The sequence below is a fragment of the Acyrthosiphon pisum genome, chromosome A3 (assembly GCF_005508785.2).
Source record: "Acyrthosiphon pisum isolate AL4f chromosome A3, pea_aphid_22Mar2018_4r6ur, whole genome shotgun sequence".
Classification (NCBI taxonomy): domain Eukaryota; kingdom Metazoa; phylum Arthropoda; class Insecta; order Hemiptera; family Aphididae; genus Acyrthosiphon; species Acyrthosiphon pisum.
Genome location: NC_042496.1, coordinates 3958206 through 3985257, shown reverse-complemented (window position 1 = coordinate 3985257; position 27052 = coordinate 3958206). Strand labels below are relative to the sequence as shown.

The 27052-nt window shown below is 32.5% G+C and overlaps 1 protein-coding gene across 1 annotated transcript; it reads right to left on the bottom strand.

The window, feature by feature from the left end:
* Positions 1-578: 578 nt before the first annotated feature.
* LOC100164049 (laccase-5) lies at positions 579-25832 on the bottom strand. The gene is made up of 12 exons (XM_001950753.5): positions 25258-25832; positions 6689-6850; positions 6401-6599; positions 5991-6117; positions 5681-5888; positions 3799-4019; positions 3525-3729; positions 3238-3422; positions 2969-3164; positions 2581-2796; positions 2253-2483; positions 579-1416 (listed from the first exon to the last, which is right to left on the bottom strand). Exons 1-12 carry the CDS (start codon positions 25406-25408, stop codon positions 1268-1270), a joined length of 2250 nt encoding a protein of 749 aa, XP_001950788.1. The 5' UTR covers positions 25409-25832; the 3' UTR covers positions 579-1267.
* Between the last annotated feature and the right edge of the window lie 1220 nt (positions 25833-27052).

Below are 27052 nucleotides of genomic sequence, written 5' to 3'. Positions count from 1 at the left end.
GGGGTGGGTGGGTATAATAACATAAAATAATTAACAATAAATAAGTTCATTATTAATTACAGATTATATTGGTTGATACCTTAATATTTACTAATATTATCGATTAAAATATGATAAAATGTATAAAATAATATAATTTTGAGTTTGTGAGGTGGGTGGGTGGGTAAAATTATTTTTTGCTACACTTGAAAAATATAACTTGGGTGACACTGATACTCACCACCAGATTGAATAAATATATATATTAAATCGATGCTAGAAGGTACCAACGTATTTCAATATATTTTTTACTACAAGTTATTGTAGATTGCAATACTGTTCGATTACTGATCTTAAAAGATAAATTATAATAATATTTAATAAGTCCACAGTCATCTGTGTGGGCTGTGTGTTTCATATTTCTATAAAACTATCGAAATAATGTAGAGATTTCTAGAATTTTAAAATTTGAGTGTATAATTCCAATTAAAAAAAAGGTGGTTTCGATTTTGTTTAATTTTTGAAAAATTACTCTTAGTATTTTGGTTTGGCATTAATACTTAACTGGCTACTATTGGTTAAAAAAAACAAAAACGGTATAAAATTAACTGACATATTTTTAATCATAAAAATTAGCGAAAGAAAATAATGATTTTGTTATTATAGCACAAAAAGAATAATATAGTACAAATATTTTTACATTAAAACATAACTTTTATTCTAATTTATACATTGATAATATTCATAAAATATTAATTAACTAGAATCTACTAATTGTATAGATCATTATTTACAAGATGAATTAGACGTAAAGAATTAAGTACCTAGAGTATATTAAGCATTGTATTTTGTTGAATATATATAATGTAAAAACGGTCTAAAAAATTATTGGCAAGCAATTGATGAGTTTCAAATGTATATAGAGGCAAGATAGAAATAAACAATAATTTTGTGCTTGATAAAAACATTATACATAATAATTAAAATTGTGAAATGACTTAGACTATAAAATGAAAAAAAAAAAAAAACAATCGAACGAGTGACTAATAATAACACATTTAAATAACATATGTTCGTTATGGCATAACACATTATTTCTAGGGTACAAAAATGTAATATATATATATATATACGTTTAAAATAAAATAAATAAAAAAAACATACTATCTATAAAGTATACCTACATGGATAAGTATGTTTTTCTTTTGTCGCTTCTATAATTGTGGTTACCGCATTGCGTTACTTATATGAGCACTTAGTTTTGAACTGACGTGTTATGAACGTGATATCAGTGTACACTGACCGGAGGTAAAAAGTCGCCACAACGAGGGAAGTTTTCGGGAACCGGCGGCAGATCGGCGTGTGTCCCGACGTGGAGCACCAAATTCATACCGATTACAATATGGAACAAGAAGTGACAATGGAACAGCCAGTAGCCTGTGAACAAGTTTAAGGTGTGTTAACACGGTGAGTTGACTGTTTACAATAATAATAATAATAATATGTTACGTAAGGCACGCGTGATGGTAATAATAATAATAATACGCGCCCCTGTAAGAATAGCGACACTAAGTTAAGGTTTTTAATGCTTAAAACAATAATTTAAGTACCATTTTGCCTTTATTTTGTTGTAAATCTGATTTCAGTTTGACTTGTGTCATTATTTCAGCTTCGAAAAAAAATGTTTTTTGATTTACACCGCGCATAATTATAAGTATTTATTACATGTTTGTTACTTACACTAATTTAATCATAGCATTCTATAAATAGTTTACGGTTATAAATTATAATATTGATAAAACTACCAGCTATCATAAAATAGGTACAATAATATTTTATTGATAAAATTAAAATAATTTTCCCCATGTGAAACTGTTAAGTACATTTGAGATAGGTATGACTTTATTTCACAACATTAGTCGGGCCAGAATAAAGTCACATATAAGAAGTGACGATATTCCAGCTGGAAACTAATAAACTATATTTTATTTCAAGTATAAATAAAGACATTTGAACTTATACCTACTGTCTTTAATATTATACAAATCAAAAATGTCAAGCATATTAAAATATAAAGTATACAATTGTGGAAGTTTTGATGATATAATAACTCGTAAAACGTATTTTTTGTGTTGCGTCACTATTCTTTCAAGGATGAGATAGTGTGTGCAAAAAAAAAGTAACCAGACTTACCGAATTAACGGTTTATAATATTAATTCTCGTACTCGTATAACATTATTATTAAATCTATTCCTATCGACAGGGTTCTTACCTGGGTTGTCGGCTCTGAATCGGAATACTACGTAACCGTTGTTGGGCACGGCTATCGTGTCTTTGAGCGGTGGCAAATTGAAATGCCTGTCTAAAAGTCCCCTTCGGTCCAAATCGAGAGCGTGTTTCAAGTTGATTTTCTTGACGTTCTTGTCGGGAGATCGTCCCATACCGATAACGTTGAACGAGTAACCGTGCAGATGGAACGGATGACTCAAATTCGGTTGTTGGACTAAAGAAAGAAAAAATTATGTTGATGATGATAACAATACAAATTTATCACATTTTGTATGATATATCATTATTGGTATATCGCGAGGAGGCATTACCTTCATCGACCAACACGACTTCCACAACAGCGTGCCTTGGAATATCGACTTTGTGCGAACACATGCAATTTCTGCCGCAATTTGCTGGCTTGTTGTCTCCGTTACAGAATAATTCTGGAGGTATATCGTCTATCTGGGAAATCATCGGAGATCCTGGAGAGGTGTATGAGATTTCGTCCACTAAACTGATTACGTGGTCTCCACCGCCGGGCGCCACTGAAAAATGTCAAAAAAAATGTTTTTAATATTATTCGCACAAGCTACTGACAGATAAACGTAGACAGAGTAAATACTCAAACTCAATCATAATTTAAAAATATTCTGTCCTCATTTATTAAACACGTCGATTGTTATTGTAGTATAATAGATTTAACGTTTATTGGTATACCCAAGTATTTGTTATATTGATGAGGTTGGAAAAGTTCGTCGGGCCTGTAGAATAAGAATTTGAATGGCAAAAATATTTTTACATCGGGTCTTTCTTGTAAAAGACCTTTGTCCACAACTTTGGCGTTTTTCAGTTGGTTCACACAAATGGCGTCAGTCCTTGGGCGATCACAGACAGCATCCAACGGGTTCATTACCTATAATCATTAAAATGAAAATAAATAAATATAATATCGAATATACTGTGACAAATGATTAATATTCACTTACAACACCCTGGGGTAAGCCAACGTCATAAGTCGGGGCCTTTGATTTCGGTTGGTATGGTCCTCTTGCATACCTGAGTATGGCCAATTGTTGTACGCGTTTGTTACCACATTCACCAAGACCTCTGACTTGAATCCAATACGCACCAACGGGCTGTTCTGCGTTAATAATGAAGTCGTATCTCTCCCCTGCAGGCCAAAATGAGATATTTATATTATAATATAATATTATTACGAAACGTTCGACATTGCACGCGTAAAAAAATAACAACTAATCATCTCGAACATTACCCGAGAATGAAATGATTGTGTTGACGACCACCGGCTGAATAGGTTCTCCGTCTGTAGCAATTAGCACGAGCGGATGTCCTTGGATGGTAATTTGGGCTGGACAGACAGATGCTAAGGCGTTGATCATTCTGAACCTGTATCTCCTACCCGGTGTGATGGTAAAAGTTTCCAAAGGCGTGTTAGTACTGAATCCAGTGTTGGGGTCCTGCAATCGAATAGCAAAATTTTTACAATCAGTTATTGTCTAAAATAAAAATTATTCATCCGCACTCACCGTGAACTGTCCTTTGCCATTGATCAACAGAGACTCGGGATCCTGGCCGGTGTTTGCAGCTAATCTACCTGGGAATCGTTCCATTCCGTTTTCGTGGAGCCAATCGGACAACAGTACCACGTGTGTGGTCAAATCGTAATCGTACAAGTGGCTGTTGGGATCTTGCGATGGTGGTTGTCGTACAACAATACTACCGTAGATACCATCAATTTTTTGAAGTCCTAAACAACATATAATAATATTGATTGTAAACATTCAATGGTAAGACAATAGTTTATAAGCATACTATAACTACTTCATTATTTAAACTTTATAAAGATTAAACGTAGAAAAAAAAGGTTCTATGTTTACATTATTTATATTACATTAGCCCTTGGGTCACATTTAAGGGACTGATTATATTACTGGAATTTTATATGCACATATTTAGTGTATTTCATATGGAGATATATTACAAAAATTGAACATTGTACTATTTTAACACTTTTCGTGGTCGTCTGGAGATATCGAAATTGACGTCTCTACTCGTACAGAAAATTGAACTTTACACTTCACGATCTTCTAGTTATCGGAATAATATATGAATGAATCTAACTTTTGCATAAAACAATTAATAATTCAATCAAATACCATTTGAAAAAGGTAAAAGCTAACATTCTAAATATTTATAATAACACAATATTATGGTATTTAGTATGCATATTTGGCGCTGTTATTAAATGCGAATTACTCATATAACTATTAGTTGTTTTGTCAAATTTTAAATAATTCATAATGGATAGCGATTATGTTAATTATGTTGTATAAGAAAGTGAAGATAATTAAATGAATGAGTATTTGATGGGTTAACTATCAAAATAATTTATGGTTTTATGTTTATTATTTATATTAACATAATATTTTATTTAACGTTTGTGAAAGTTATTTTCTTGTAGGTAAATATAAATCAAAAGTATTTTCCTTGACTCGAATCTATTTATGTGTATGTATAAAAAAAAATTCTAAAATATTATATGATACACAATACATATATTTACATAATAATAATGATTACTATACAAAATAATATGACGTGTACAAAGGTAGGTATCATGAATATATTTATTTTTACTGATTTATTAATCTGTTGTTATATTTTTCAAATGTATTAAATTCGTTGATTATGCGTATACGAGCAGTGGTAATAATTATCCGAAACATCTGTAGGAACACCGTATAATTTTGTCGAGAAAAAATAATTACTGAATTTAAAGTGGGCGATCGAGGGGTTCTATTTATTTTTATCGAACGGCGTTATGCGTTCAAACTCATTTATTGTAAGTTCGTATTTTATATAATATATTTGTTTTATTCGTATACCGTTTACGACGACAATTAGTGACATTTCATTTCGGTGTGATATTTATTGAAATAATATTTTAATTTCAGTGGTTTTGTTTGGATAATAATAATACAATGACTTTCACAAATTGTGACTACACTACTACACTATTTCTACTACTAATACTACTACAGTACTAATGCATTACATAAGGCCACGTGCAGACATTGCTACCATTACCGTGGAACTAGAACTGGGTTAATGTGTGTGAATCACGGCCGGCCGGATAGGAACACCCGGACTACGTATATTTTTTTATGGGAGTTTGATCGCTCACGCATACTATATACCTACGTATGCATAATATTGCTATTATTTTAACAAAACCAATCATAAATCCTGTTCGACTACAATAACAGGCAGCGGCGAGTAGGCATGTCGCACGTGGAGTGCATAATATTAAATAGACGGTGCCGTACGCGTGTTATACATTACATAGCATCAATATATAATATTATTACGAGTTCTCGTATCGGTTTTCGACGGTCAACTCGGACTTACCGGAATGGGCGTGCCAGAAATGCGTGCCACTGTTGGTGTCGAATTGGTATCTGAACGTGTTTCCCTCGTGAATCGGACACTGGGTGACGTACGGGACACCGTCGTAGTATTGAGTTCCCTTCTGGTGGATTCCGTGCCAATGGATCACTAATTCCATACCGTGCATGTGGTTCAGGACGTCGATGACGACCTTGTCTCCTTCGCACACCTATATATAGCGCGGGACGCGACGGTCGAGAGAATTAATAAAATATCACGTCGAGAAGACGGCGAGACGTGTACGCGATATCGCAACACGATGGATATGTACCTGTATACTTGGACCGGGCAACATACGATTCACAGCCAACATTCCTCTTTCGACACCGTCGGCCAATATGCACTGACAGTGGCTCCACAAAGTATTGGTGGCGTTCGGTGTGCACACTTGACAAGCTCTATATTATTGTATATTCAAACAAAGAAAATTTATTTTCATTCGAAACGCTGTAAATAATGGGCAATGAACTAAATGTTCACTATATAAATCAAAACCGACGATGAGAGAATGTCGTAAGGCGTTTATTGGAGTGTACATATATATATATATAGATTGAGAGAGAGACGGAGTGACAGAGAGACGTCTATTATGTTCCGTATTATAATATGTTTAATGACAAGTTACGTATAGGGACGAACTCCGAAGACAACGAAACAGTATAATGTAATGTTCATGCTTACGCTCCCAGTACGTTGTATAATTCTGCGGTGAAATGATAATAACATATTCTGGGTGGCTCTCCTTCGCGACAAGCTCTTGCGCACTCTTCGGGTGACGAAAGTTCAGGGTTCTTACGCAATTCGTCGAGACCTCTCTTGTCGAAGTCTAGCGATGAATATCCTAAAGGCGGCAAATTACCGTGCGACGATTCAGAAATACCTTTTGAATAAAAAATAAACGTACGAATTTATATTGAAATATAATATTATTAGCTATAAAATAAACGTTATTTTTTTTAGACCACTCACTTCCAAACCCAGAGAAGGTGGCTGGGTGAGTTTGTACAAGCCCGTGAGCGGACGGGAAATAGTCTTCTGGCTGAGTGTACGCAGATTCATCTTCCTGTGCACCTTGAACGTGTCCTGGAGTCCAATATGACTCGGCTGTTGCTTGGTCATTCGATTCACCTCCTAAACAGATAATAATGTGACAGTGTTAATAATATTGAAGTAGGTATTGACGTATTGTAAGTACAAAATATATAACTGTGATGCCGAAATTGTTATATTGACTTTGAATTATTATTTCCATACCGAAACTCGGAACGAGACAATAATAATAATAATAATAATAATAATAATAAAATATAACTAGTATTCTTCTGTACATAGGCGTTGTGTATCGCCTACGCGATTTCTAAACGTCAATAATAAAAATAAATGTTTCAGTCCAAAATATAATTGTTGTTACACGCTAAACCATTAACCGATTATCGTAACAATGCTAAAAATACAGTTTATCTATCCGACGTGTGTAGAGTTTAGCGCCATACTGGCCGATTGCTCAAAACTGCCGATAATAATGAAAAAAAAAAAAAAAAACATTTAGGTTTTCCATTCATAATAGTAATTTAATTGTAATCCTGCTTACACGAGTTACGGATTAACTGGTGTTTGTATTTCCTAAAACGTACGTTCTAAAACGTGAACATGAATAAAACGTACCTAACCTACCTATATGCGAAAGGTAATCGGAATGTTACGGGCACATAAAAGATAATATGTAGGTTCGTATATATATATATATATATATTATATTATATACAAACAATATGTTTCAATAGTTCTATTCAAAACCATTTACTGTCGTAATAAGTCAAACGTTTGCAATATAATAATATCGTATTTGCGTATTCAAATATATTGTACTTATCTATTTATAATATGACCATATAATATGTACGCATGTACGGCAAATGATTTATTACAAAATTATTATTATTATTATTAATATTATTATTCGAGATCGACGGATACGATTATTATACAGCCCCGAAAGAACAGGTGGTTGTGTCCACACGACTTCCAGTGCAGGGGTATTTCTATACGATGTAAAATGGTTGAACGTACATGACAATATAATATATAATGTCGCGTTTCTATCGTGATACCTCCAAGTTCCAGTACGATATTTACTGTTTAGAAATAATTTTATTCTGACGCATAATATAATATATGATTTAAAACAAAAATTGTGTGCATTTATTATCGGTTTCAAAATATTATAGACCAAAACACATAATATATCGTCTCGAATACAGTAAATAATTTACTATAAAAGCTTTGAAATTAGAACCCATAATTTATATCTTAGACGGTAGTAAATAATTTGGACGAATCGTAAATAAATAAAATGTTTTAGGAAAATTTTCCATATTTTTTTTTTGCACTATTCTTGTTAAATGTAAATAATAATATAGACTATAACATTTACACGTATGTTCAATACGTTGCATTTTCACTATGTAAAAATTGTGGTAGAATCAGGATTGGATGAACATTTGAAGAGAAATCGATTGAAAATATTGTACCTAGAGTTGGTTGGCGAGCAAAGCTTACACAGGAAACGATAGTCCCCTAGTATAATATATATTTTAATTTAAACAATAAATTTTACCGACAAGGAAAGTCGAAAGTTTAAAGATTTATCTACATTTATTAAAAATCGAGTTTTCCGCGGTTCACTTTCAAATCGAACGTGCGACCGTCTTTATTTTTGCCACTCTTCCAGTGTCCTAACTGCAATACATTATAATATAGATTAAATAGTTTTCAATTTTATAATAGAGAACATTGTTTATGCTGTATAATATTATAATTGAAATCATACACAAATAATGAGGTGATTAAGTGCCCATGTACCAGGTAATACAACCTATATCATATTGTTACGCCTGTATCGGTTTTATAAACGGTTAAGTATCCGTTTGTGGTTTGAAAATAATGAACATATAGTATCTCATTTGGTTCGTCACCTGTTGCATGCATTATTATAATGTTTATATTATTAATATAATATAATATTATTTATTTGTCGATTGCGCAATTATATTATAGGCGTTTCGTATTATTATATTATTCATTCATTGTGATGATAACAATAATAAAATTATTGTGCACGGGTTGATATTCGCATAACCCGGAAATCAAAATCCCGTAATCTCTCATCCCGTGTTGTAACCTTTTTGATATTTTTGACTCGGAATAGGCACGTCATATATATGCTTGACTATCACAACTATGGTGCTGTTATTCCGAGTACAATTGTTATTGTTATACCGTTTTTGTATCGTAACTCTCGAATAATATGTTATGTAAAATGAACTGTAACGCGTTCGCATATTATTAAAGTATACAATTTAGGTACCTGGGTACTTAACCTAACTTATATCTCTAAAAAATTAAAGATTGAGATTGAAATCCGAATTTAGGTTGTAATGGAAACTTGAAATAGATTTTACCAAAATGGAGTTGTCGTAATGACCAGATCGTAATATTATTATCCTCCACAGCGCAGTGATTTAAGGATATTATTATTATTTTTTTTTATTATGAAAGTTACGAAAAACATCTATATGGCATGATTGCTTCGAGTTCCTTGATAGCTGATGAAACAATAATTGATGAACACAATATTTTGCACTACATTGCCAAACGCAGTAAGTAGACTCTTTGGTTTATGAAAAGATTTCGATTTTATTTCTTTGCTACACGTTGCCGCAAAACTCGTAAACAAAATAAGTAATTAAGAAAAACACAATTTAAAATTCAATTATTTTGTATCATATCAAATGCTTTTCGTAATAATATCATGGATAACCATAACCAATGTAAGTGAAGTGAGAATCGTTTAATTGTTGTGGCGAAAATGACGAATACAAACTTTAAATTGCAGCAATGTTTTGATATTATATATTTCAGATGCATAATATTATGGTATAACCCGATTAAGACTTAATTGTTTAAAAAATGTAATAATATTTTAAAACTGTCTAATATTTTGCAATAGAAAGGTAAAAATATTTGGTAATATTTATTTTCTGATTGTGGACTTGACGTTTTTTATTCGGATGGCCATCTTTTGGTTGGCCTTTAATATTTCTTTGGCTTTCAATGTTTGATTGTTGGCCGCACTAGATTTTCCTGCCGGTTTTATGAATGGAGATACGGGGCGTCTAGGTTTCGTCATCGCCGCGTCAATTTTCTTCTGAAATACTTGGTTGTTCCTATTGATTTCCCAGTTTTGTTGTTTTGTAAACAAACGATTGTCTTTTGGACTATTACTGTAAGTTGTATTATCCCATTGGTTGCGGTGCTTAACGCCGGATGACGTTTGTGAGGTAGACTCGAAAGGACGACGGTTGTTCATTTTAAATCTTACAAAATCGTATTATTTTTTAAAAGCTGTAAATAAAACGAGAATCCACAAACAGGACCACAGAAATCGATCGATAAAACTGTAAGCCTATGCCTCAATCAACAACTCGATGGTCCCAATTTTACATAGTTACGCAGAATAATATGTATATCTATATATAAGCTAACACTGCGTTTATTTATTATATTGAATATTACTATACGAATTAACAGAACTGTAGGGTCATCGCTATCGCATATCCGCAGGGCAAGATTGAGACATTTTAGCCAATTGTGCTAAAATATTTTAACCCCCCCCCCCCCTCTCACTCTCTCTCTCTCACTCTCTCTCTCTCTCTGACACCAGCCCAAATTAATTATATAAGATAGCAGCCCTTCGTGCTAAGCACTATCGCACGCCCCAACAGGCCCTGCATATCCGTATCCAATCCTCATCTCGCAGAGTTCAACAGTAATCATTTTTAGTTATGGAATTGTGATTTCATATATAGTAGAGTAAGTATGAAATAGTTATTTTTTTCTCACATAGTTATAACTTATAAGTACCCAATAAGTGTATAAATTATTAAAATGTGTAGTATGAAATTATTATACAATTAGAATGTGTTTAACTGTTAGAAACTGCTCGACGACTGCAGGACTACGATTATTCACTAGGAATTTATATTTAAAATTAATATATTAATTATTATTATATTAGAAGAGCAACCAGAAATACGGTGAAATTTTTTCCATTGATATGTCCAGTGTCCACATTCCTATTTAATCGAAGTCTTGTATGTTTCTAGCAGTAACGACTTCTCGATAAGTGTACGATAAATATACCTAAACTGTTATTGCTGTATAAATATAGGTATAATAATAACTAAAAGACGATGTGCGAAAAAAATTTCCGGGCACGCGCCTATAGTGAAATTGTGTAATTAACGGTTGAGGACGACCGACGACGGTTTCTATAACTCTCAAAACGTCTTATTATCGTAATATAGTAGTAAATTGCCACAGTAATAGCAAATGGCATCACTAAAAAAATAACATGGAATCCGGTTCAGACGTGTAGAAATCAAAGACGCGCGTATTTATTTATTGATTTTTTTTATTTTAGAAGAAAATATAACCATCGATTTCCATTATATGTAGAAAAATCTACGACCGTAATATTATTATGACGTGAACAGTGTAATATTATAATAATATGATGTACGAACCGACCTGCATGATTTCTGAATGTATTACATATTTTATTATACGTTTTTCGTTCTGATCCGTCTACGCTCGTGGACTTATAGTTTTTATAGAAGCAAATCGACCAGCGAGAGAGATGGTTTTTTTTTCCAGATAATACTCTCCGGCGATGTGAAAGCAGCAAGTATTCCAAAAGTTTCGTATATAAGCAATGTGCAATTGATCGGGAATCGGTCGCCGACAAAGTTTGTCAAACTCCAAAATTATACTTTATAACGGTTTTAAAAACAACTGGAAAAACTCGGACGTTTTAGATTTTAAATGTATTAGTTAGCTATATTTGTATAGATGTACCTAATATATAAATTATATTATCTAACCTATATACCAGACACCTATAAATACACTGAAATCATAGTAATAGTAATAATAATAAATCATTATTATAGTTATTTCCTAAATAAAAATAATTAAATCCAATGTTTTCATCGTGTTGAAAGGTGCGTATAATATTATATAGGTACAGTGTAATATATTTGATTTTGTAATATTATCTTACAAACGTAACATGATCAAAATAATTTTTTTTTTTATTTATTTCGTTATGGATCTATAGCTTTATTAAATTTTCAGCCATGCAGCCATGACGTTCGCAATATTAATATATAAATAATATGTTTTAGCTATAAATTAATGAATTTCATTAATTATAAATTATAGTTAATTTTACGCGTACGGTTATTCAGAAAATAAAATAATAATAATTATTATTATTATTATTGTGCTCTCAATTTTTTAGGAATTAAAATTTGTTCGTTACATTTTACACGTTATTATTTCAAATATTGTATACCACGCACATAGAACACGGCATAGGTATCTCGTACGTTGTGTCCGCGAGTTTCGTTACAATGATTACCAATACCATTGTAAGTTTTATAAAACAATTTCCTATGTATGTATAATGTACCTACACACGAACGAAATATGTGAATGTATTGCGTAAGTATCTATCACAATTTGGAATGTAATATGGCCCCAGTCCGTTGTGGATTACGTTCTGAATAGCGTTTTGAATAAAAATCAGTGGAAAATAATATTTAAAATCGTGATAAATTGCACGGTTGTGTTAAAAAAAGGTAACTCGGATATCCCTATAAAAATATAATATTACGCCGATATTTTATTAATTGATAATTTAAAATATTTTCGATTTATTTCGTACAATTGTAATATTATTTATGTTGTTTGGAGAAACCTTTGGGGGATAGGGGCGAGTCAATGTGCCCACCCACTACCGCATTTGATTAAATCACACTAAGGTTAAAACCAACCTTAACCTTTTTAACTAAGGTTTAATGCACACTAAGGTTTTTAAAAATCCCCCTCCCCACCACAATTTCGATATCAAAACATATAGTGTAATAGTAAAAAAGTGGTAAACGAGTGAGCTAATTTTCCACTGGTGTTCCCGATATAATATTATTGTCGAAACCATCATACGAGCATCTCGAATGGTCCAACATTGCGAATAGTGTCGAACAGAATATATATTATTTAGAATGTTCGCAGTAAGTTTTACTTACCTATACATCGCGTTTTAAATTATTTATTACTATATATTAGTGATGTACCATATTATGTCCATATAGGTATGACGTGTGTGTTATAATAAACGAGTACTGCGATTACTATACAGCTGTAAATTAATAGCATTCTCATAACGCGGGTACCTATATAGTTTTAGTCTTTATTAATTACATTTTATTTAACCGCACAAACCGGATGTAGATCGTATTCGAAACTTTCTAAGTGTTTATATTAGATTTGTACGACTGTATACCTATAATACAGCCCTCCGATGTAACTAATTCGAAATGGCGTTAAAAATCTCATGAAACGCGAACAATCTTACAGGACGTACCTAAAATATCTAACATTATATACTGTCCATATTAAAGTTGTAAAAAAAAAAAATGTACAGTTCAAACATTTTATGTTAAATTTATGTTACGAAAAAAAAAAATGATATAATTTGTCCATGACGGTATAAACCTAAGTGTTTAATATACTATTATAATACTAAACATAAATATGATCGTATATATAATTATATTTCTTTGCATTAAACTCGGTATATGGTATGAAAGATTGTATCAATTAAAACAATATGATGAACTACCGCTTTTTTGTTCTATAATATATAATAAGTCGGAACACACTTGAATTTAAACTGCCGGATTTTAACCGGTACGAATTATGCATAAAAATCACCCGAAAAAACGGTGCAAATGAAATATTATTAAAACGCGGATCGAGCTGTTGGTATAGACGAATAATATGTAGGATAGGCCCGACCGCATTCTAATCCGAGTCGCTGATGATGTCCAAGGTACCTATATAGATATAAAGTATAATAATACAAGTTTCACACGTTCCGTATATTTCCATATCAAATCGTGACTTGGCCACTATTCCGAATATATATATATAAAAAAAAAAAAATGAAATAAAAATCACAATAATGATATCCATTCAACGCGGCCGCATCGCACGGTTTATTCGATATTGTCCTCTCCTCCCCCCCCCACCCACCACCATATAGATGATTCCCTCCCACCACTCGCCGAATGTATAGACAATGATCGATCAGTAGTGACATCGGACGTCGTCCATCGATCAATGCGTGTACTTTGACCACACGCCAAATTTCACACTTGCATTGGCACCCACGACTTGTACAGCGGCGGCAAGGGGCATACGTAATTAGTTTCACTTGCACCGAACCGCGGCGGCGCCCGGGCAACGCGAATTTCTCCCGGTTAATCACAGCTGTAGAAAATATTATAATACCTGTTGCGACCGACGGTAACGGAAGCTGGCGACGATAGCTTTAAAAACCGTATTGGTAAAAAAATGCAAAAAAAAAAAAAACGACATATTTTGTAACGAGTCTGAGAGCGCAGACGGTATTGGATTTTATTCGTCGTATATGTATATTATACAGATACGTTTGATTGTACGTTTCATATAAAATATCTTATCTCGTTATAATATTCTTCTACAGGTATAGCGAGGCACCGACAACCCATTATAGTACGTGCCTACTTATAATACATATAGTGATACTTACGCGTTGCTCTCTTATTATTTATATTATTATTATTATTTTATATCTCCGTGTTCGATGAACGCCGCACGCGTAGGTATTGTTTCATATTTTTATATTCACACATTTTTACTGCGCAATGATATTATTTTCGTTTCGAGAAATTCTCGAGTGAAAGTGTTTACTTAAAATATGATATTTTAATATATTTTTACGTTCGTATATTACAATATGTATACGTCCTGCCGAGTGTATTTTAATTAAGCGTGTTAATTATATCGTACAAAAATAATATTATGTTTTATTATTTTATTACAGATATTGTCACCGTACAATACCAGTTACTACCTATATAAATGTATGCGACTGTAATAATAAGGTACCGTTATAATATGTTTATATTATCATATTTTTAAGCGATTATTTAATATTATTCATATAACATTGATCTGGTTTCAAGGTGGTTCGTCGTTGATAAATTTCAGTTTTTGTTCCAGTGTTTAACATCAGATTTCACGTATAATTTCGTTTGTATTTAGCATACGTTTCAAAATAATAAAATGATTTTAAATTTCAAAAACTGATTACTTATATTATAGAATAGTCTCATATAGTCCATATCCCCCTCCCCCATTCCTAAAGCCATTATATTAATATTTGATGTCATTATTTTAATATCTATTAATTATTGTCCTCTTTAAAATTCGAACCGTTTACCGGTGAAAACTAATGATATGTTTGACCGGCATTAGCAGTTTTATTGCGGTTATATTCATTTAAAATCGTTAAGAAAACATATTACGGTGTAATGATAGTACCATAAGTACGCAATTACACGGGAAACATCACGTATTTAATTAATCGTTTCAGAGACATAGGTATCACAAATGATAGGTATACACACGCCAATGTCATAATCGTGTGAAAAATTAAACGAAACATTTTTCTGGGGTTTTTTTTTTATTAATGCTGCGTTTCAACCACCTAAAATGTTTGTGCAATACCGTGTCCTATTTAGATTAAGGGCACTATAATATTATACTTTAATGAAATATTGAAAATTATTTTGGTGTCGCATAATTATAATATTTCATTAATATAATAATACTAATAATGTTTATATATTATATTGTTTCCATATGATTATGTATTGTCGGTAACGACTGCAGTCTAACTATAACCCTTCCTTATAGACTCTACACCTTATTAACAACGTACGCTATGATAATAATATAAAGTAAATATTTAGTATTGAAAATAAGATTTGGCAACGGACAATATGTGTGACGGTAAAAAAGAGAGATTTTAAATGTTATTGAAGTAAAAAAAAAAAAAAATAATAATAAAAATAATAAGCGAAAAAACTTTGTAGGGCACCTTTTACGACTGACCGCCATGGTAGAATTTTAATTCAGGTTTTCAACATTTTTCAGGTTTCATTGTGCTTTCCCTTTATTGACGTCATTTTTTAAGACTCAAAACTTGCTCGAACTCTCACTCAATATCAAGGTGTAAAGTTTATTAATCTAGTAAAGGATTTAAAAAAAAAAAATTCTTCCCGCGTGCCGTTATATGTATTGCGGTATACTGAAATATGTTCTCGTTTAAACATTATCGTGTTTGTGTGTGTGTTTTTTAATGTAAGTACCTGAAAAACGATTCTAATATTTTTATTCTTTTACTACACGTTCAGCCGGGTTCGTCACACATTTCGAGGTATTTCTTTGCAAATGTTCGATCGTATTTTGATAAAACTACTACGCAAATTATTATTTCATAATTCATCATACGGATGATAAGCTATATCGTAATTACGATTTTTACAGACGTGATGAAATATTCGGTGCAGTATACTATTTTTAATTAATTTTAATAAAGTTTTAGAAGCCGAGTTATGTATAATTTTTTTATACATCGATAAGTTTTAGGCGGGGCTTTTCAGTTTTGCATGCTATTTATTTGGGTCAATGTTTTTAAGACGATATCGGCCTTTCATCTGTCTTGTTATATTATTGCACTGTGCATTTTTGTCTTTTGACAACTATAACTTGTAAGTAACGACAGTACCTACAATTTCAGATTATTGCGATAGGAAGTAATATGCTCCATACAAATAGTTTTTATCAATCATACATATTAACATAATATTATGTTTTACTTTAGTTTTCAATGAATAATAATTAATTTAAACATTTTAAAGTTATATATTATGACCTGCAGTAGCGTATTGAATAATAACGTATCACAATGGTAAATTAAATAAATTAATATTACTTATATTATAGCACCAGCTACCGAATAAGCTTAACGAAATTAATCGAACAGAAGGTATTCATTTTGATAATACATTTTTTATGTTTACCGAATGGTGGTAAAGTTCTAATTTATTAAAATTTAAAAAAAATCATATACCTACTATACATATATTTATGACTTTTTTTATATGTACGCTGTACATATACGTATACAATGGTTATTTTGGATACCTACACCGTGAACAATACATTTCAATTTATTTCAAAGCAGTTATATCTGAATCGACATGATGTTGACATTAATCATTATAATAATACCGAATAATATTGTAATAGTAACAAATATTGGTAGGTATAATATCGTATATCAGTACATAATAATGCAGAAGCTGTATCGGAGATTATCCAATGCGACGTTATTATTGTTATATTACGTTAGTTGTAGGAGGTAGATATAGGTACCTATATAAAATGTGTAAAATAAAACCGCAACGGCACAAAACAACGTAATGGCCTATGGTTTCGGAACAACTGAACACTTTCTTCGATGGTTTTCGAGTTCATTTAAATTCTGAGCTGAAACTAAATTATTATCCTACGTAGGTACGCATCTGGTCGTAGCATTTCACCGGTATTAAAAATAACTGTATAATTTTTTTTTTATGCACAAAAATCATCAAGCTGAATACACCTATCGCATACTTCTACATAATATTATAATACTCACACGCACACACGTGCACACAAATAACACGTATCTACACGCGCACAAGTCTCGCCTGAATTTCAAAACGTATTAATATTATGATATACGCTCAATAATTCGTATCGTCTAACGAATGTTCATATGATTTTAAAGTCGAACGGTACTTACAAAGGTACTTGTATTTTTATAATATTACTATTGATTATACCGTATAATTTATACGTATTTTATGCACTTAAGTAATATCGGAACACGTAAGTGCGTACATATCGATGCGCGTGTCATCGGTATGATTGGGTTTTGGTTGTTAATAATCGAAGAACTTGTCTTCGAAGTTTCATCTCATAGATCCAGGTATATTTTGAATACGTGAGAATTTCTTCAATAAAAAAAAAAAAATCTAAAACAATGGTCTGACTGAATATTAGGTAGGTACCGTCTATGTACTGTGCGTCTAGACGGGCCAGCAGCTGTTGTCGGAATCTTTGGTCGCTTTTTTAATAATGAGATGTCATTTTTAGATTTACGAATGTATTATGCTAATTTTATATTTCATTAAAAATTATATTAATTATTTTATCAAAACGTAATATTTATCATTTAAGTGCAGGTCATTAAATTACGTCAGTATGCAAGCTAATAATATTATGTATGTGATGTAAGCTCCAATATTTGTTCCTAAATTTCATTAGACTTAATTTTTTTATTTTTATCGTTGTATTCATGTCAATATTATATTATATATTAGAAACCGTAGTGGATATACAATAAATTGTAATAATTATAACGGTTAATGCCGTTCATGCCAAATACAGGTGATCCTACACGATGGCGCATGGCAACGGAACTGGTTTTGTAGTTTGCCATTTGTAGGCAACGGTATAATATCAATACTAATGTTTCTCGACGAAAGCAATTATTATCGAAAGATGCGACTCGGGAGACGTTTACAAATTATAAAACTAAACTACACATAATATTATAATATTGTCGTCCGTATGCCCACAAACTGTAGTCTGTGGTAGGTATGCCATCGCAGGAATGGTTTTGAAACATTAATATATATTTAACATAAGTATAGGCACGTTGGTACCTACTATAGATACTGTACCTAAACTACCGAAGGGCTTGACAAATTTAAAATATATACTGTCCGATTGCTTAACACTATGTACACAGTACTAGACATACATACTATACATACACTCACACATATTTCATACATAAATACATACATACATAAATACGTACAATAAATACATACACGGGTATACTCGTGTTCCGCAGAAATATGAGTTTTTGTCAGTAGGTAATAACAAAAAAAAAAAACACACACACAAAATTTCGTACATGTAACGCACCGACGCATATATGTAGATCGAATGTGTGCAAAAGTGCACAACAATAACATTAATAAGTAATAATAATGAACACGCGCGGTGTGCCTTTTGGCACATTAATATTTCATAATACGCGTAAAATTTGGTGTGGAACGTTCAAGGCGAACACACGGTGTACTTGTCGTTGTCACATATGTAGGTACGACATTATCATTATCCATAGTAAAAAATAGGTAGGTATAATATATTCTATCAAAACAAACACGCGAGAACATTGAAACTGTCGTAGCAACAACTACTGTCCACAGATCCATGGCGAATCGTTTAAACGCACGTCAAAGACAACCGATTAAACATGGAAAACAAAAGTGCGTTAAATCGTTTATCGATATAATAATATTATGTTATATTGTTATAGTGTCTCGTTCGGTCACAATCGATTCGTTGCCTATATTCATTATATGGAATTAACGCAGTTGGGAAAAGATTCACGCACGCGGTTATATGACGTATAGGTATAATAATATAGACGCGCATATTATTATGATATCGTGTGTTGTGTGTAAGTGTACCTACACACAGACAGGCAGGTTAGGTGCAAGTGTAAACATGCGCGAGTTCGCGGTGTATAACATTTAAATCATATTTATCATGATCAATAATCGCCAGTTCATTAGTGTACGTAATAATACATATTATACACCTGCACCGGTGTAAAAAATATAATATGCAGTATAATATTGTTATTATAAGGTCAGATTATAGCGATTACGCGAGTCGACCGTTTAAGTCTCCAAGACGCGCGGTGGCCACAGTAAACATCACATCGCAGCCGACCATAATTAATGCGATCATTATTATATCATTATATTATTATACCTAGGTGCCTACAACTGAATAAGTCGCGATGATGGATAGGTACAGGCAGTCCTGTAAAGAATACTTTTAAAAAGTACTTGAGTAAATACTCAAATACATTTTTTTTTTTAAGTATTTAAGATACTATTCAAGTACTTTAATTGAAAAGTATTTCAAATACTACTCAAATACTTTTGGTTTTTAAAGTGGGTTTCTAATTATCGTAATATAAATACATAGGTAGTAGGTAATCTGATAGTTATCTAATAGTTTTAAAGGGAATATTGTTATTCAATAACTTTTTTTAGAAATCTGGTTTTCGCAAGCCTTTGGGCTTCGGCTAACACAGAAATACAGAATATTAAATAAAACTATTCTTCTATTATTGTAGTTGACAAAAATATTTTTCCAACCAATTATTTCGAATAAAAATAAAATGTTCGAAATAAAAAACCAAAGTATTCAATACCAAAAAGTATCTAAAATACCATTCAAAATACTTCATGCTGAAAGTATTTAAAAAGTTATTCAATACTTAAAAAAGTATTTGAATACTTTTACTCAAATACTTTACAGGACTGTGGTACAGGTCAACCGTCAACGCGCGGGAAACGATTAAAAATTATTTGTAAATAGATAATAATTATTATGGTAAAATAAAAACAAAACTAACGGTAGGCGGTCCACGTGTTGGCGACAGAGCGAAATGGATCGATACTCAAACCTTAACCCTACGCGATGGAGTAACGTTTCACAATATTTCACACCATTTCGTTGTTCCGCCGTTAATCGTGTGAAAATGACAATTGATTTTCTTTCTCTACGCTATTATCATAGTGTAACCTCGTTTCAATAAATAACCCATTTTATAATTTTGTTCATTATCATCAGTGCCTATATACATTTATAGTAATAATAATATTCATACTAAATATTATGATGATTCTACCAACAAAACGGCATACTATAGGTAGACGAGTTTTCTTTCCTTTTCTCTTTTTGTTTGAGCGTTTAATAAAATTCGTATTATAATAATATAATATAATAATTAATATTACGTTATATCACCTACATCAACAATGCGATATCCTTGCCCTAAATTTCTTCGGCGTTCATGCTATATAATATATCAGCTTCGGGACCTTTGACCCGCAGACTGCAGCAGCGGTGAGCGTTATACCCGTGGATATTATTCAGGTTTTCAACGAAGATTAGATTCACCTTCGGAACGGAATTCACTAAAAATAATACTGCTACAGCTGCACAATATGTACGCACAACAATATAATATGATATAGGTAGTACCTGTTGAATTGATGAGAGTTCCATTGCAGCCATAAATTGGGTTTAATTTTTCACGATGACGGAAATTCAATCAGAGTATCACAGTTGGCGATCCTATCGTTTGTGTTGTGACTTGCGTGGATACATATAAATATAATGTACATTGATATATCACAAAATATATATTATACACACACATAATATAATATATTATATATAATATATATACAGGTATATACCAAGGTATACGTTTTACAACAGAGTTGATAGAAAAAAAAAAAATGAAAGTATTTGATATTTCTATACATTTGTGTTTCGAATGTTTTCAGAGGAGTACCCGGTCTATCTTTTTCATATAAAACAGTCTACGAGACTGTGGCCTGCAGACTGCCAGCAGACTCAGAAATAATAGAATCGGAAAGGAAAAGAAAAGTGGCCGGGTCTTCAACGCATGGTAAGACAATTACGCGAGTACCAAGTCAAAAATAATAATTACAATCATTATTATCATTTTGTAGGTATAGAATAAAACGAATCAGAACGCAAGTGTCTGCGGATTCTGTTTACATTAGATTTAACACGCGAAATCAAACAAATAACACGTTTATATTTTAATTCCAATGTCTCGGGCACAGTTATTTCCCCCCCGAACGATAATAATGGTGTTAGTGTGTTACCTACCTATTATACAGGTATATTAGTTATATCGGGCGAGGGTATTATCGTGTTGAATAATAATTAATTAATTATTTGTCCACCTTGGACTGCGCATTATTATACAGAAATGTTTTATTATTATTGTTACTGTATTATCAATCACGTAACATTAAATTAATATCCGCAACAGCTTAAATACCTATTTATGATATAGTTACATATTTTCACAAATAATAATAATAATAATACTTGTGCAAGTAATTTATTATGCGTGCAACATGTGTATATTATATGCGAAGCAGGAACTGTGCATTCAGCGGTAAGTACCTGTTGTACCATATTTTATAAAATATGCCATTTCCTTGCAATGCTCGAATCGTTTTAAATCCGAGTGGTTTATTATGTGTTTTCGCATAATATTATAATATTACGATTTGTGACGTATCTGAATATAGTTATAGAAACATTTAAACATTATGATTTCAGTGTAAAATCGTCAAATCCTCCAGATATACGTCATTATAATATAATAGCGGTCCTCGATTGTTAAATTTTAGAACGTTACAAGTATAACATTCGTCAGGTATACATATTAAACTTATCATATACTCATATTTAGTGACAAGTAGGTACCTATGAAAACGCTGAATCATCGTTGCATAGTATAATAACGATATAAATGTAGGTACATACTATAATGACGATTGTCTTAGAGAAGTTAAAACTCCGGACTGAACTAAAGGATTTGCAGTGCCAAAAAAAAAAAATTGGATGGAATGAATCGGACAATATGTGCCTTCGGTTATCCCCGAAACATCACACGAAACATGTTGTGAAATGAGTGATAGGATTTCGTGTGCAATTCAAACATGTTGATGGTTTTAAATTGATAGATCTGTCGTAGCTGCAATTTTATATTTTTTATTTCTACCGTACGCAATTTTTAAAATAGAAGACGTGAATTAATTATTATCACGAGACATGATAATGATACGATCTTAATTATTATTAATGCAGTGTACGCGAAATCGGCGATTTCTATCGCACATGGTCCGATATGAGTAAAGCGCAAGTGGTTTTTAATAAATGAAACGGTTTTTTTTCGTTTACAGTTTTGTTTAATATTAAAACCGGCTAAGATATTTATACACGTGCCGATGTTCTAAATGTCAGATCGAACGTATAAATTGTATTCATTAAAATTATTTTTCGAAAATGCGTATACCTATTATACTCGTATATTGATTTAAAAAACGCTTTTGACAATACTTTATTGTCGGACGTTGATAACCCGAAACCACTTAAATATTGCCATAATTCTTCTTTTGTTTTTTTATACCTTCTGGCCACTAATACACTTGGTGTGTAATCAGTTTCCAATTTGGTCACCACACTAACACCAACGCGTGTCAATGGATTTATAAAATCTGCAGTATACCTATCTAATATTATATTTACTACCCAATATTCGGTATTTTGGATAATATCTTATAGTATGGTACTATTTCTATTATAATTTAGGTGCAAATGATTTCGGTTTTAGATTCAAAACATAATATAAAACAAATATATTGTTTTGATGTTTGTATAATATAATAATATTATGTACTTATTGTTTTACGAGGATATACCTGTATAATATAGATTTTATGCGACACATTTATAATCTTCACCGCTGTTGAGATTCACTTTCTATTCAATAAAATCATCGTTATAAGACGTATATCAGTTCAGAAAGCAGGTTTACTATATACCTGCCGATCGGCTGGACGAACGGTCCGCGGACGAAATAATAATTCAATTACGTAAAATAATAATGTTACTGGGACGCAGCCGCGGAAAACGACAAACTTCCGTCTCTATATTATTTTCACCGGACACAATGACAGAGGACGGCGCCGATACGATGATCACTGCAGCTATTATATACAGGCATTGTTTAATCGACATTATTTTTTTTTTGTTTTCGGCGTTTTGGAACATTTTGAAGAACATCGATCGCCGCCCTAACATGCGAAAATCGATATGCACATATTAATATACCGGTCGGGTCTAGGTCAGACCATGTCGATAATTGTTTTTTATTCTAATATCGTTACATTATTCCCCATCACAGACCACCAAGGATCACTGGCGGTGGTACCCTCGTGTGTACGCGAGAACGATATCGCAATAATAATATCAACTCTGACCGTGACACGGAAAAGCATGCAGTAAGGAACCCGGCGCGGCGTACCTGGTGGCAACAGGTTGCGACAGTCACGATTCGCATGTAGCCGCGCTCGGTGTCGAGATCGGTCCGACGCGAAAGGCCCAGCCAGACCGGCCGGTGTGTGCGATGTATAGCGTGTAACGGGTATGATATGGACGTATAGAAACAAATCAAAATGTAAAGAAAATATTGTTGTGTGTGGCAAGGAAAATGTATATCGGCGTTTATACTGCACAGCACTGTTCGTGACTTGCACCGCAGTCCCGATTTGCTATTTTATTTTGTTCTCGGCCAATGCAGCCGGCCAACTATACGAGTTGCGCACGAGACACAATACTATTATACCGTCAATGAATCATTTATTCGGACAGTATGATTACTGTAATAATAATAATAATAATAATAATAATCCACCTGTTTGAATTCGCGAAATAAACGGTCGACGAGAATATTATAATGATACGTAAACAAAATCAACAAACTGCAGCTGATAAATTGCTCCCGCGGAAACGGCTTAATATATTATTATAATTATACTATTGCAGGTATACTAACAACAGGTATAATAAATAATTTTCAGTGATAATGAAAAGGTTTTTTTTGATAGAAAAAAACGTACTGCAGTGGACATTCAGATTAAAGACATCTAAGCTACGATTATAATAATATTATTATTTTACTATACACAGGCGGACGTCATTTCTATCGAAAACGAAATAATATAGGAGGTTATTATTAATAGACAAATCGGCGCGTGGTCTTGAGTTTTCACTTTATGTTTCTATTTAAATTCTATACGCAACGAAATCGTTCATCTCGTTAAATGCGTATTACAGCCGAAATAATAGATATAGATACCTAGGTACGCCTAATATAATATATTATGCTATAATGATGTTCTCGACAATCGGAAACTATTAAGACGTTGAATGGATACTAAAGAAAATTGTAATATTATATTGATTGGAAATTAAATAACTCTTCCGTTATAGGTATATTACGATGTTAATACCCAAACTATTGTGAACGTCACTTAGACGACTGTCGCGAAAGATATAATATCATCGTAAATCGAATTTTGTTGATAAATGCCCGTCTATAAATTGCAGAATCATGATAATAATATCATCATCTTACGTCTATATATTCTTCGATCGGTTCTAAACTAAAATACATTTTTAGGATTACTTATTTTCTTTTTTCTAAATACTACACGAGTGCATTAAAAAGTAAAAACACAATATTATAATTATATCGTGATAAATATGAAGAAACAATAATCGAAAATAATATTTATTTAAATTAAATAAAAGTCAGAGACTTTAACGAACGTGGAGGAATACGTTTTGTATTGACAATATTATTGTGTCTACTGTCTACTGATTATGACTACAGTATGAGCACTTTATGACTTTATTGATTTTGGAAAATGTTCGTTATACATATATTATGTGAACACGATATAAATCAAATGTAATAATTAATAATAACTTAACACGAACGCGAATTGTGAGAAACTATCTCTTGCGCATATATTTACCGGCTGTATTATTACCTGTTCGTTTCTTGACCCTCGTCCCGGCGAACATGGTGGAATTCTCCATGTTGGTGTGAGTAAGGACTATGGTCGATTCTGCTGGAGCCGGCGCCAAATACAATGCCGTGGCCAATACGGCCAAACACCACACGTGGTAATGATGGTTCATTTTCGCGGTCGCGTAACTACAACTGCAGTCGAATAAAAATGAAAACTGTGTATAAGAGCGAAATGAAACAAAAACGACGACGTCGAGAAAACCGACGGCGGCGGCGGAGGTCGTCTACCGATGTGATGCGGGCTCACATGAAATGACACTGCGCGTATTTTTTAATCGTATTATTTATTTTCTTTTTTTTATCGCTACTATATTAACGCCGCAGCGTCGAGAAGAAAAATTAAATATATTTTTTTTTATAATATATATTTTGTTTTACTTTCGACGAACAGAGACGGACAATATATTATTGTTATATATTATTACAACGTCGGCGGCGGCGACGGCCGGAAACCGTTCGACTCGGGAAGAAATAGACTGCGGGTCCTCGTGTCGGACCAACACTCGCGAATGGACTGAATTTCTTGTCGGCTGCGAATAATTTACTAGGTAGGTACTACTCTCTTTTAACGACCTCACCACCGCCGCCGCCGCCACCGCCACCGCCACCGCCGCTCGCACGCTGCAGCGCCGCGGTCTTCGCCTTTCCATTTCTTCGTCATCGCCCAGCTCCGTCGGCCTTCCGTTTATTATTATTACTATTCGACCGGCTAATGTATAACAATTATTCATTTCAACCATTTGTGCGTACGGTTCGATATGATATAAGAATTTACAAGTATAAGTACATCCCGCAAACGCGTATAATACGACAATTCGTATGCGTTTGTGGAAAATGTCGAGTATTCGCGTACCACCTGTTGTTAGTGTATGATACACACGTGTTCACGGCGATGGTCACGAAAATATGAGACGCTCCCAAAAGTGAAAACCGCCATAGATCAGAGCGGAGTTATCGCCATATCTTGCAGAAATAAAATTTGTGTACATTTTTGTGCACCAAATACCTACATAATATTTTTCGATTTTATAATTTTAAATACAATTTAAGTATAATAAGTACTAAACGCTAAATATAGCCCGAAGACCCCCCGTCGACACACAAGTAAATGTTTAAAAGTTATTGCAATATTTTTGATGTCTGTATATAGTTGCATATTTAAATATAATTATTGGAAAATATTATATTTAAATACTTTTTTCATTCGCGTATTGAAATACGTACCTATATCATATCAGCCATTACGACATGGCGGAGCGCTCTACGGACTTACGGGCCCGGGGCAAAATATTATTGCGAGGCCCTGCTTGTCTTCGCCTAAATATTTAAATATAAATAAAACTTTTTATTAAAAATATAATGATTTCACAATAATATGTGTTAATTTTTTTTATATCTGTATAGGTACACGATAAGTAGTCGAAATAATGCTTTGATTTTCAACTTTTTTATTGTTAGTTTAGTTGATGCGTTGGGCCTTTGAGGAGGTTTAAATTCCCAGTAGTTTTCCAACATACCGTAAAAAAACAAAAAAAAAAATAAGGAAAAATAGGAACTTTTATACGCAAAATCGGGTTTCAACGAAATAGATTTTGGTTTTTTGTTTAACTCTGAAAAAAATAACTGTAGATACATGGAATTTTCGATGAATTTTTATATAAGAATTTCTATACACCATACAATTTTCAAAATATTTTGACTAACGTAGAGTTATTTATAGTAGTCATATGAAATTTTTGATTATTATTTTATTT

Bases quoted from the DNA above. Each gene is read 5' to 3' on its own strand.
- LOC100164049 (XM_001950753.5), bottom strand. From the start codon at position 25,408: ATGAACCATCATTACCACGTGTGGTGTTTGGCCGTATTGGCCACGGCA. The intron at 3,165-3,237 runs GTAAGTGAATAT...TAATGATTATAG, and splicing joins TTGGCTTACCCCAGGGTGTT to GTAATGAACCCGTTGGATGC. The intron at 2,484-2,580 runs GTAATGCCTCCT...TTCTTTCTTTAG, and splicing joins AGTCGTGTTGGTCGATGAAG to TCCAACAACCGAATTTGAGT.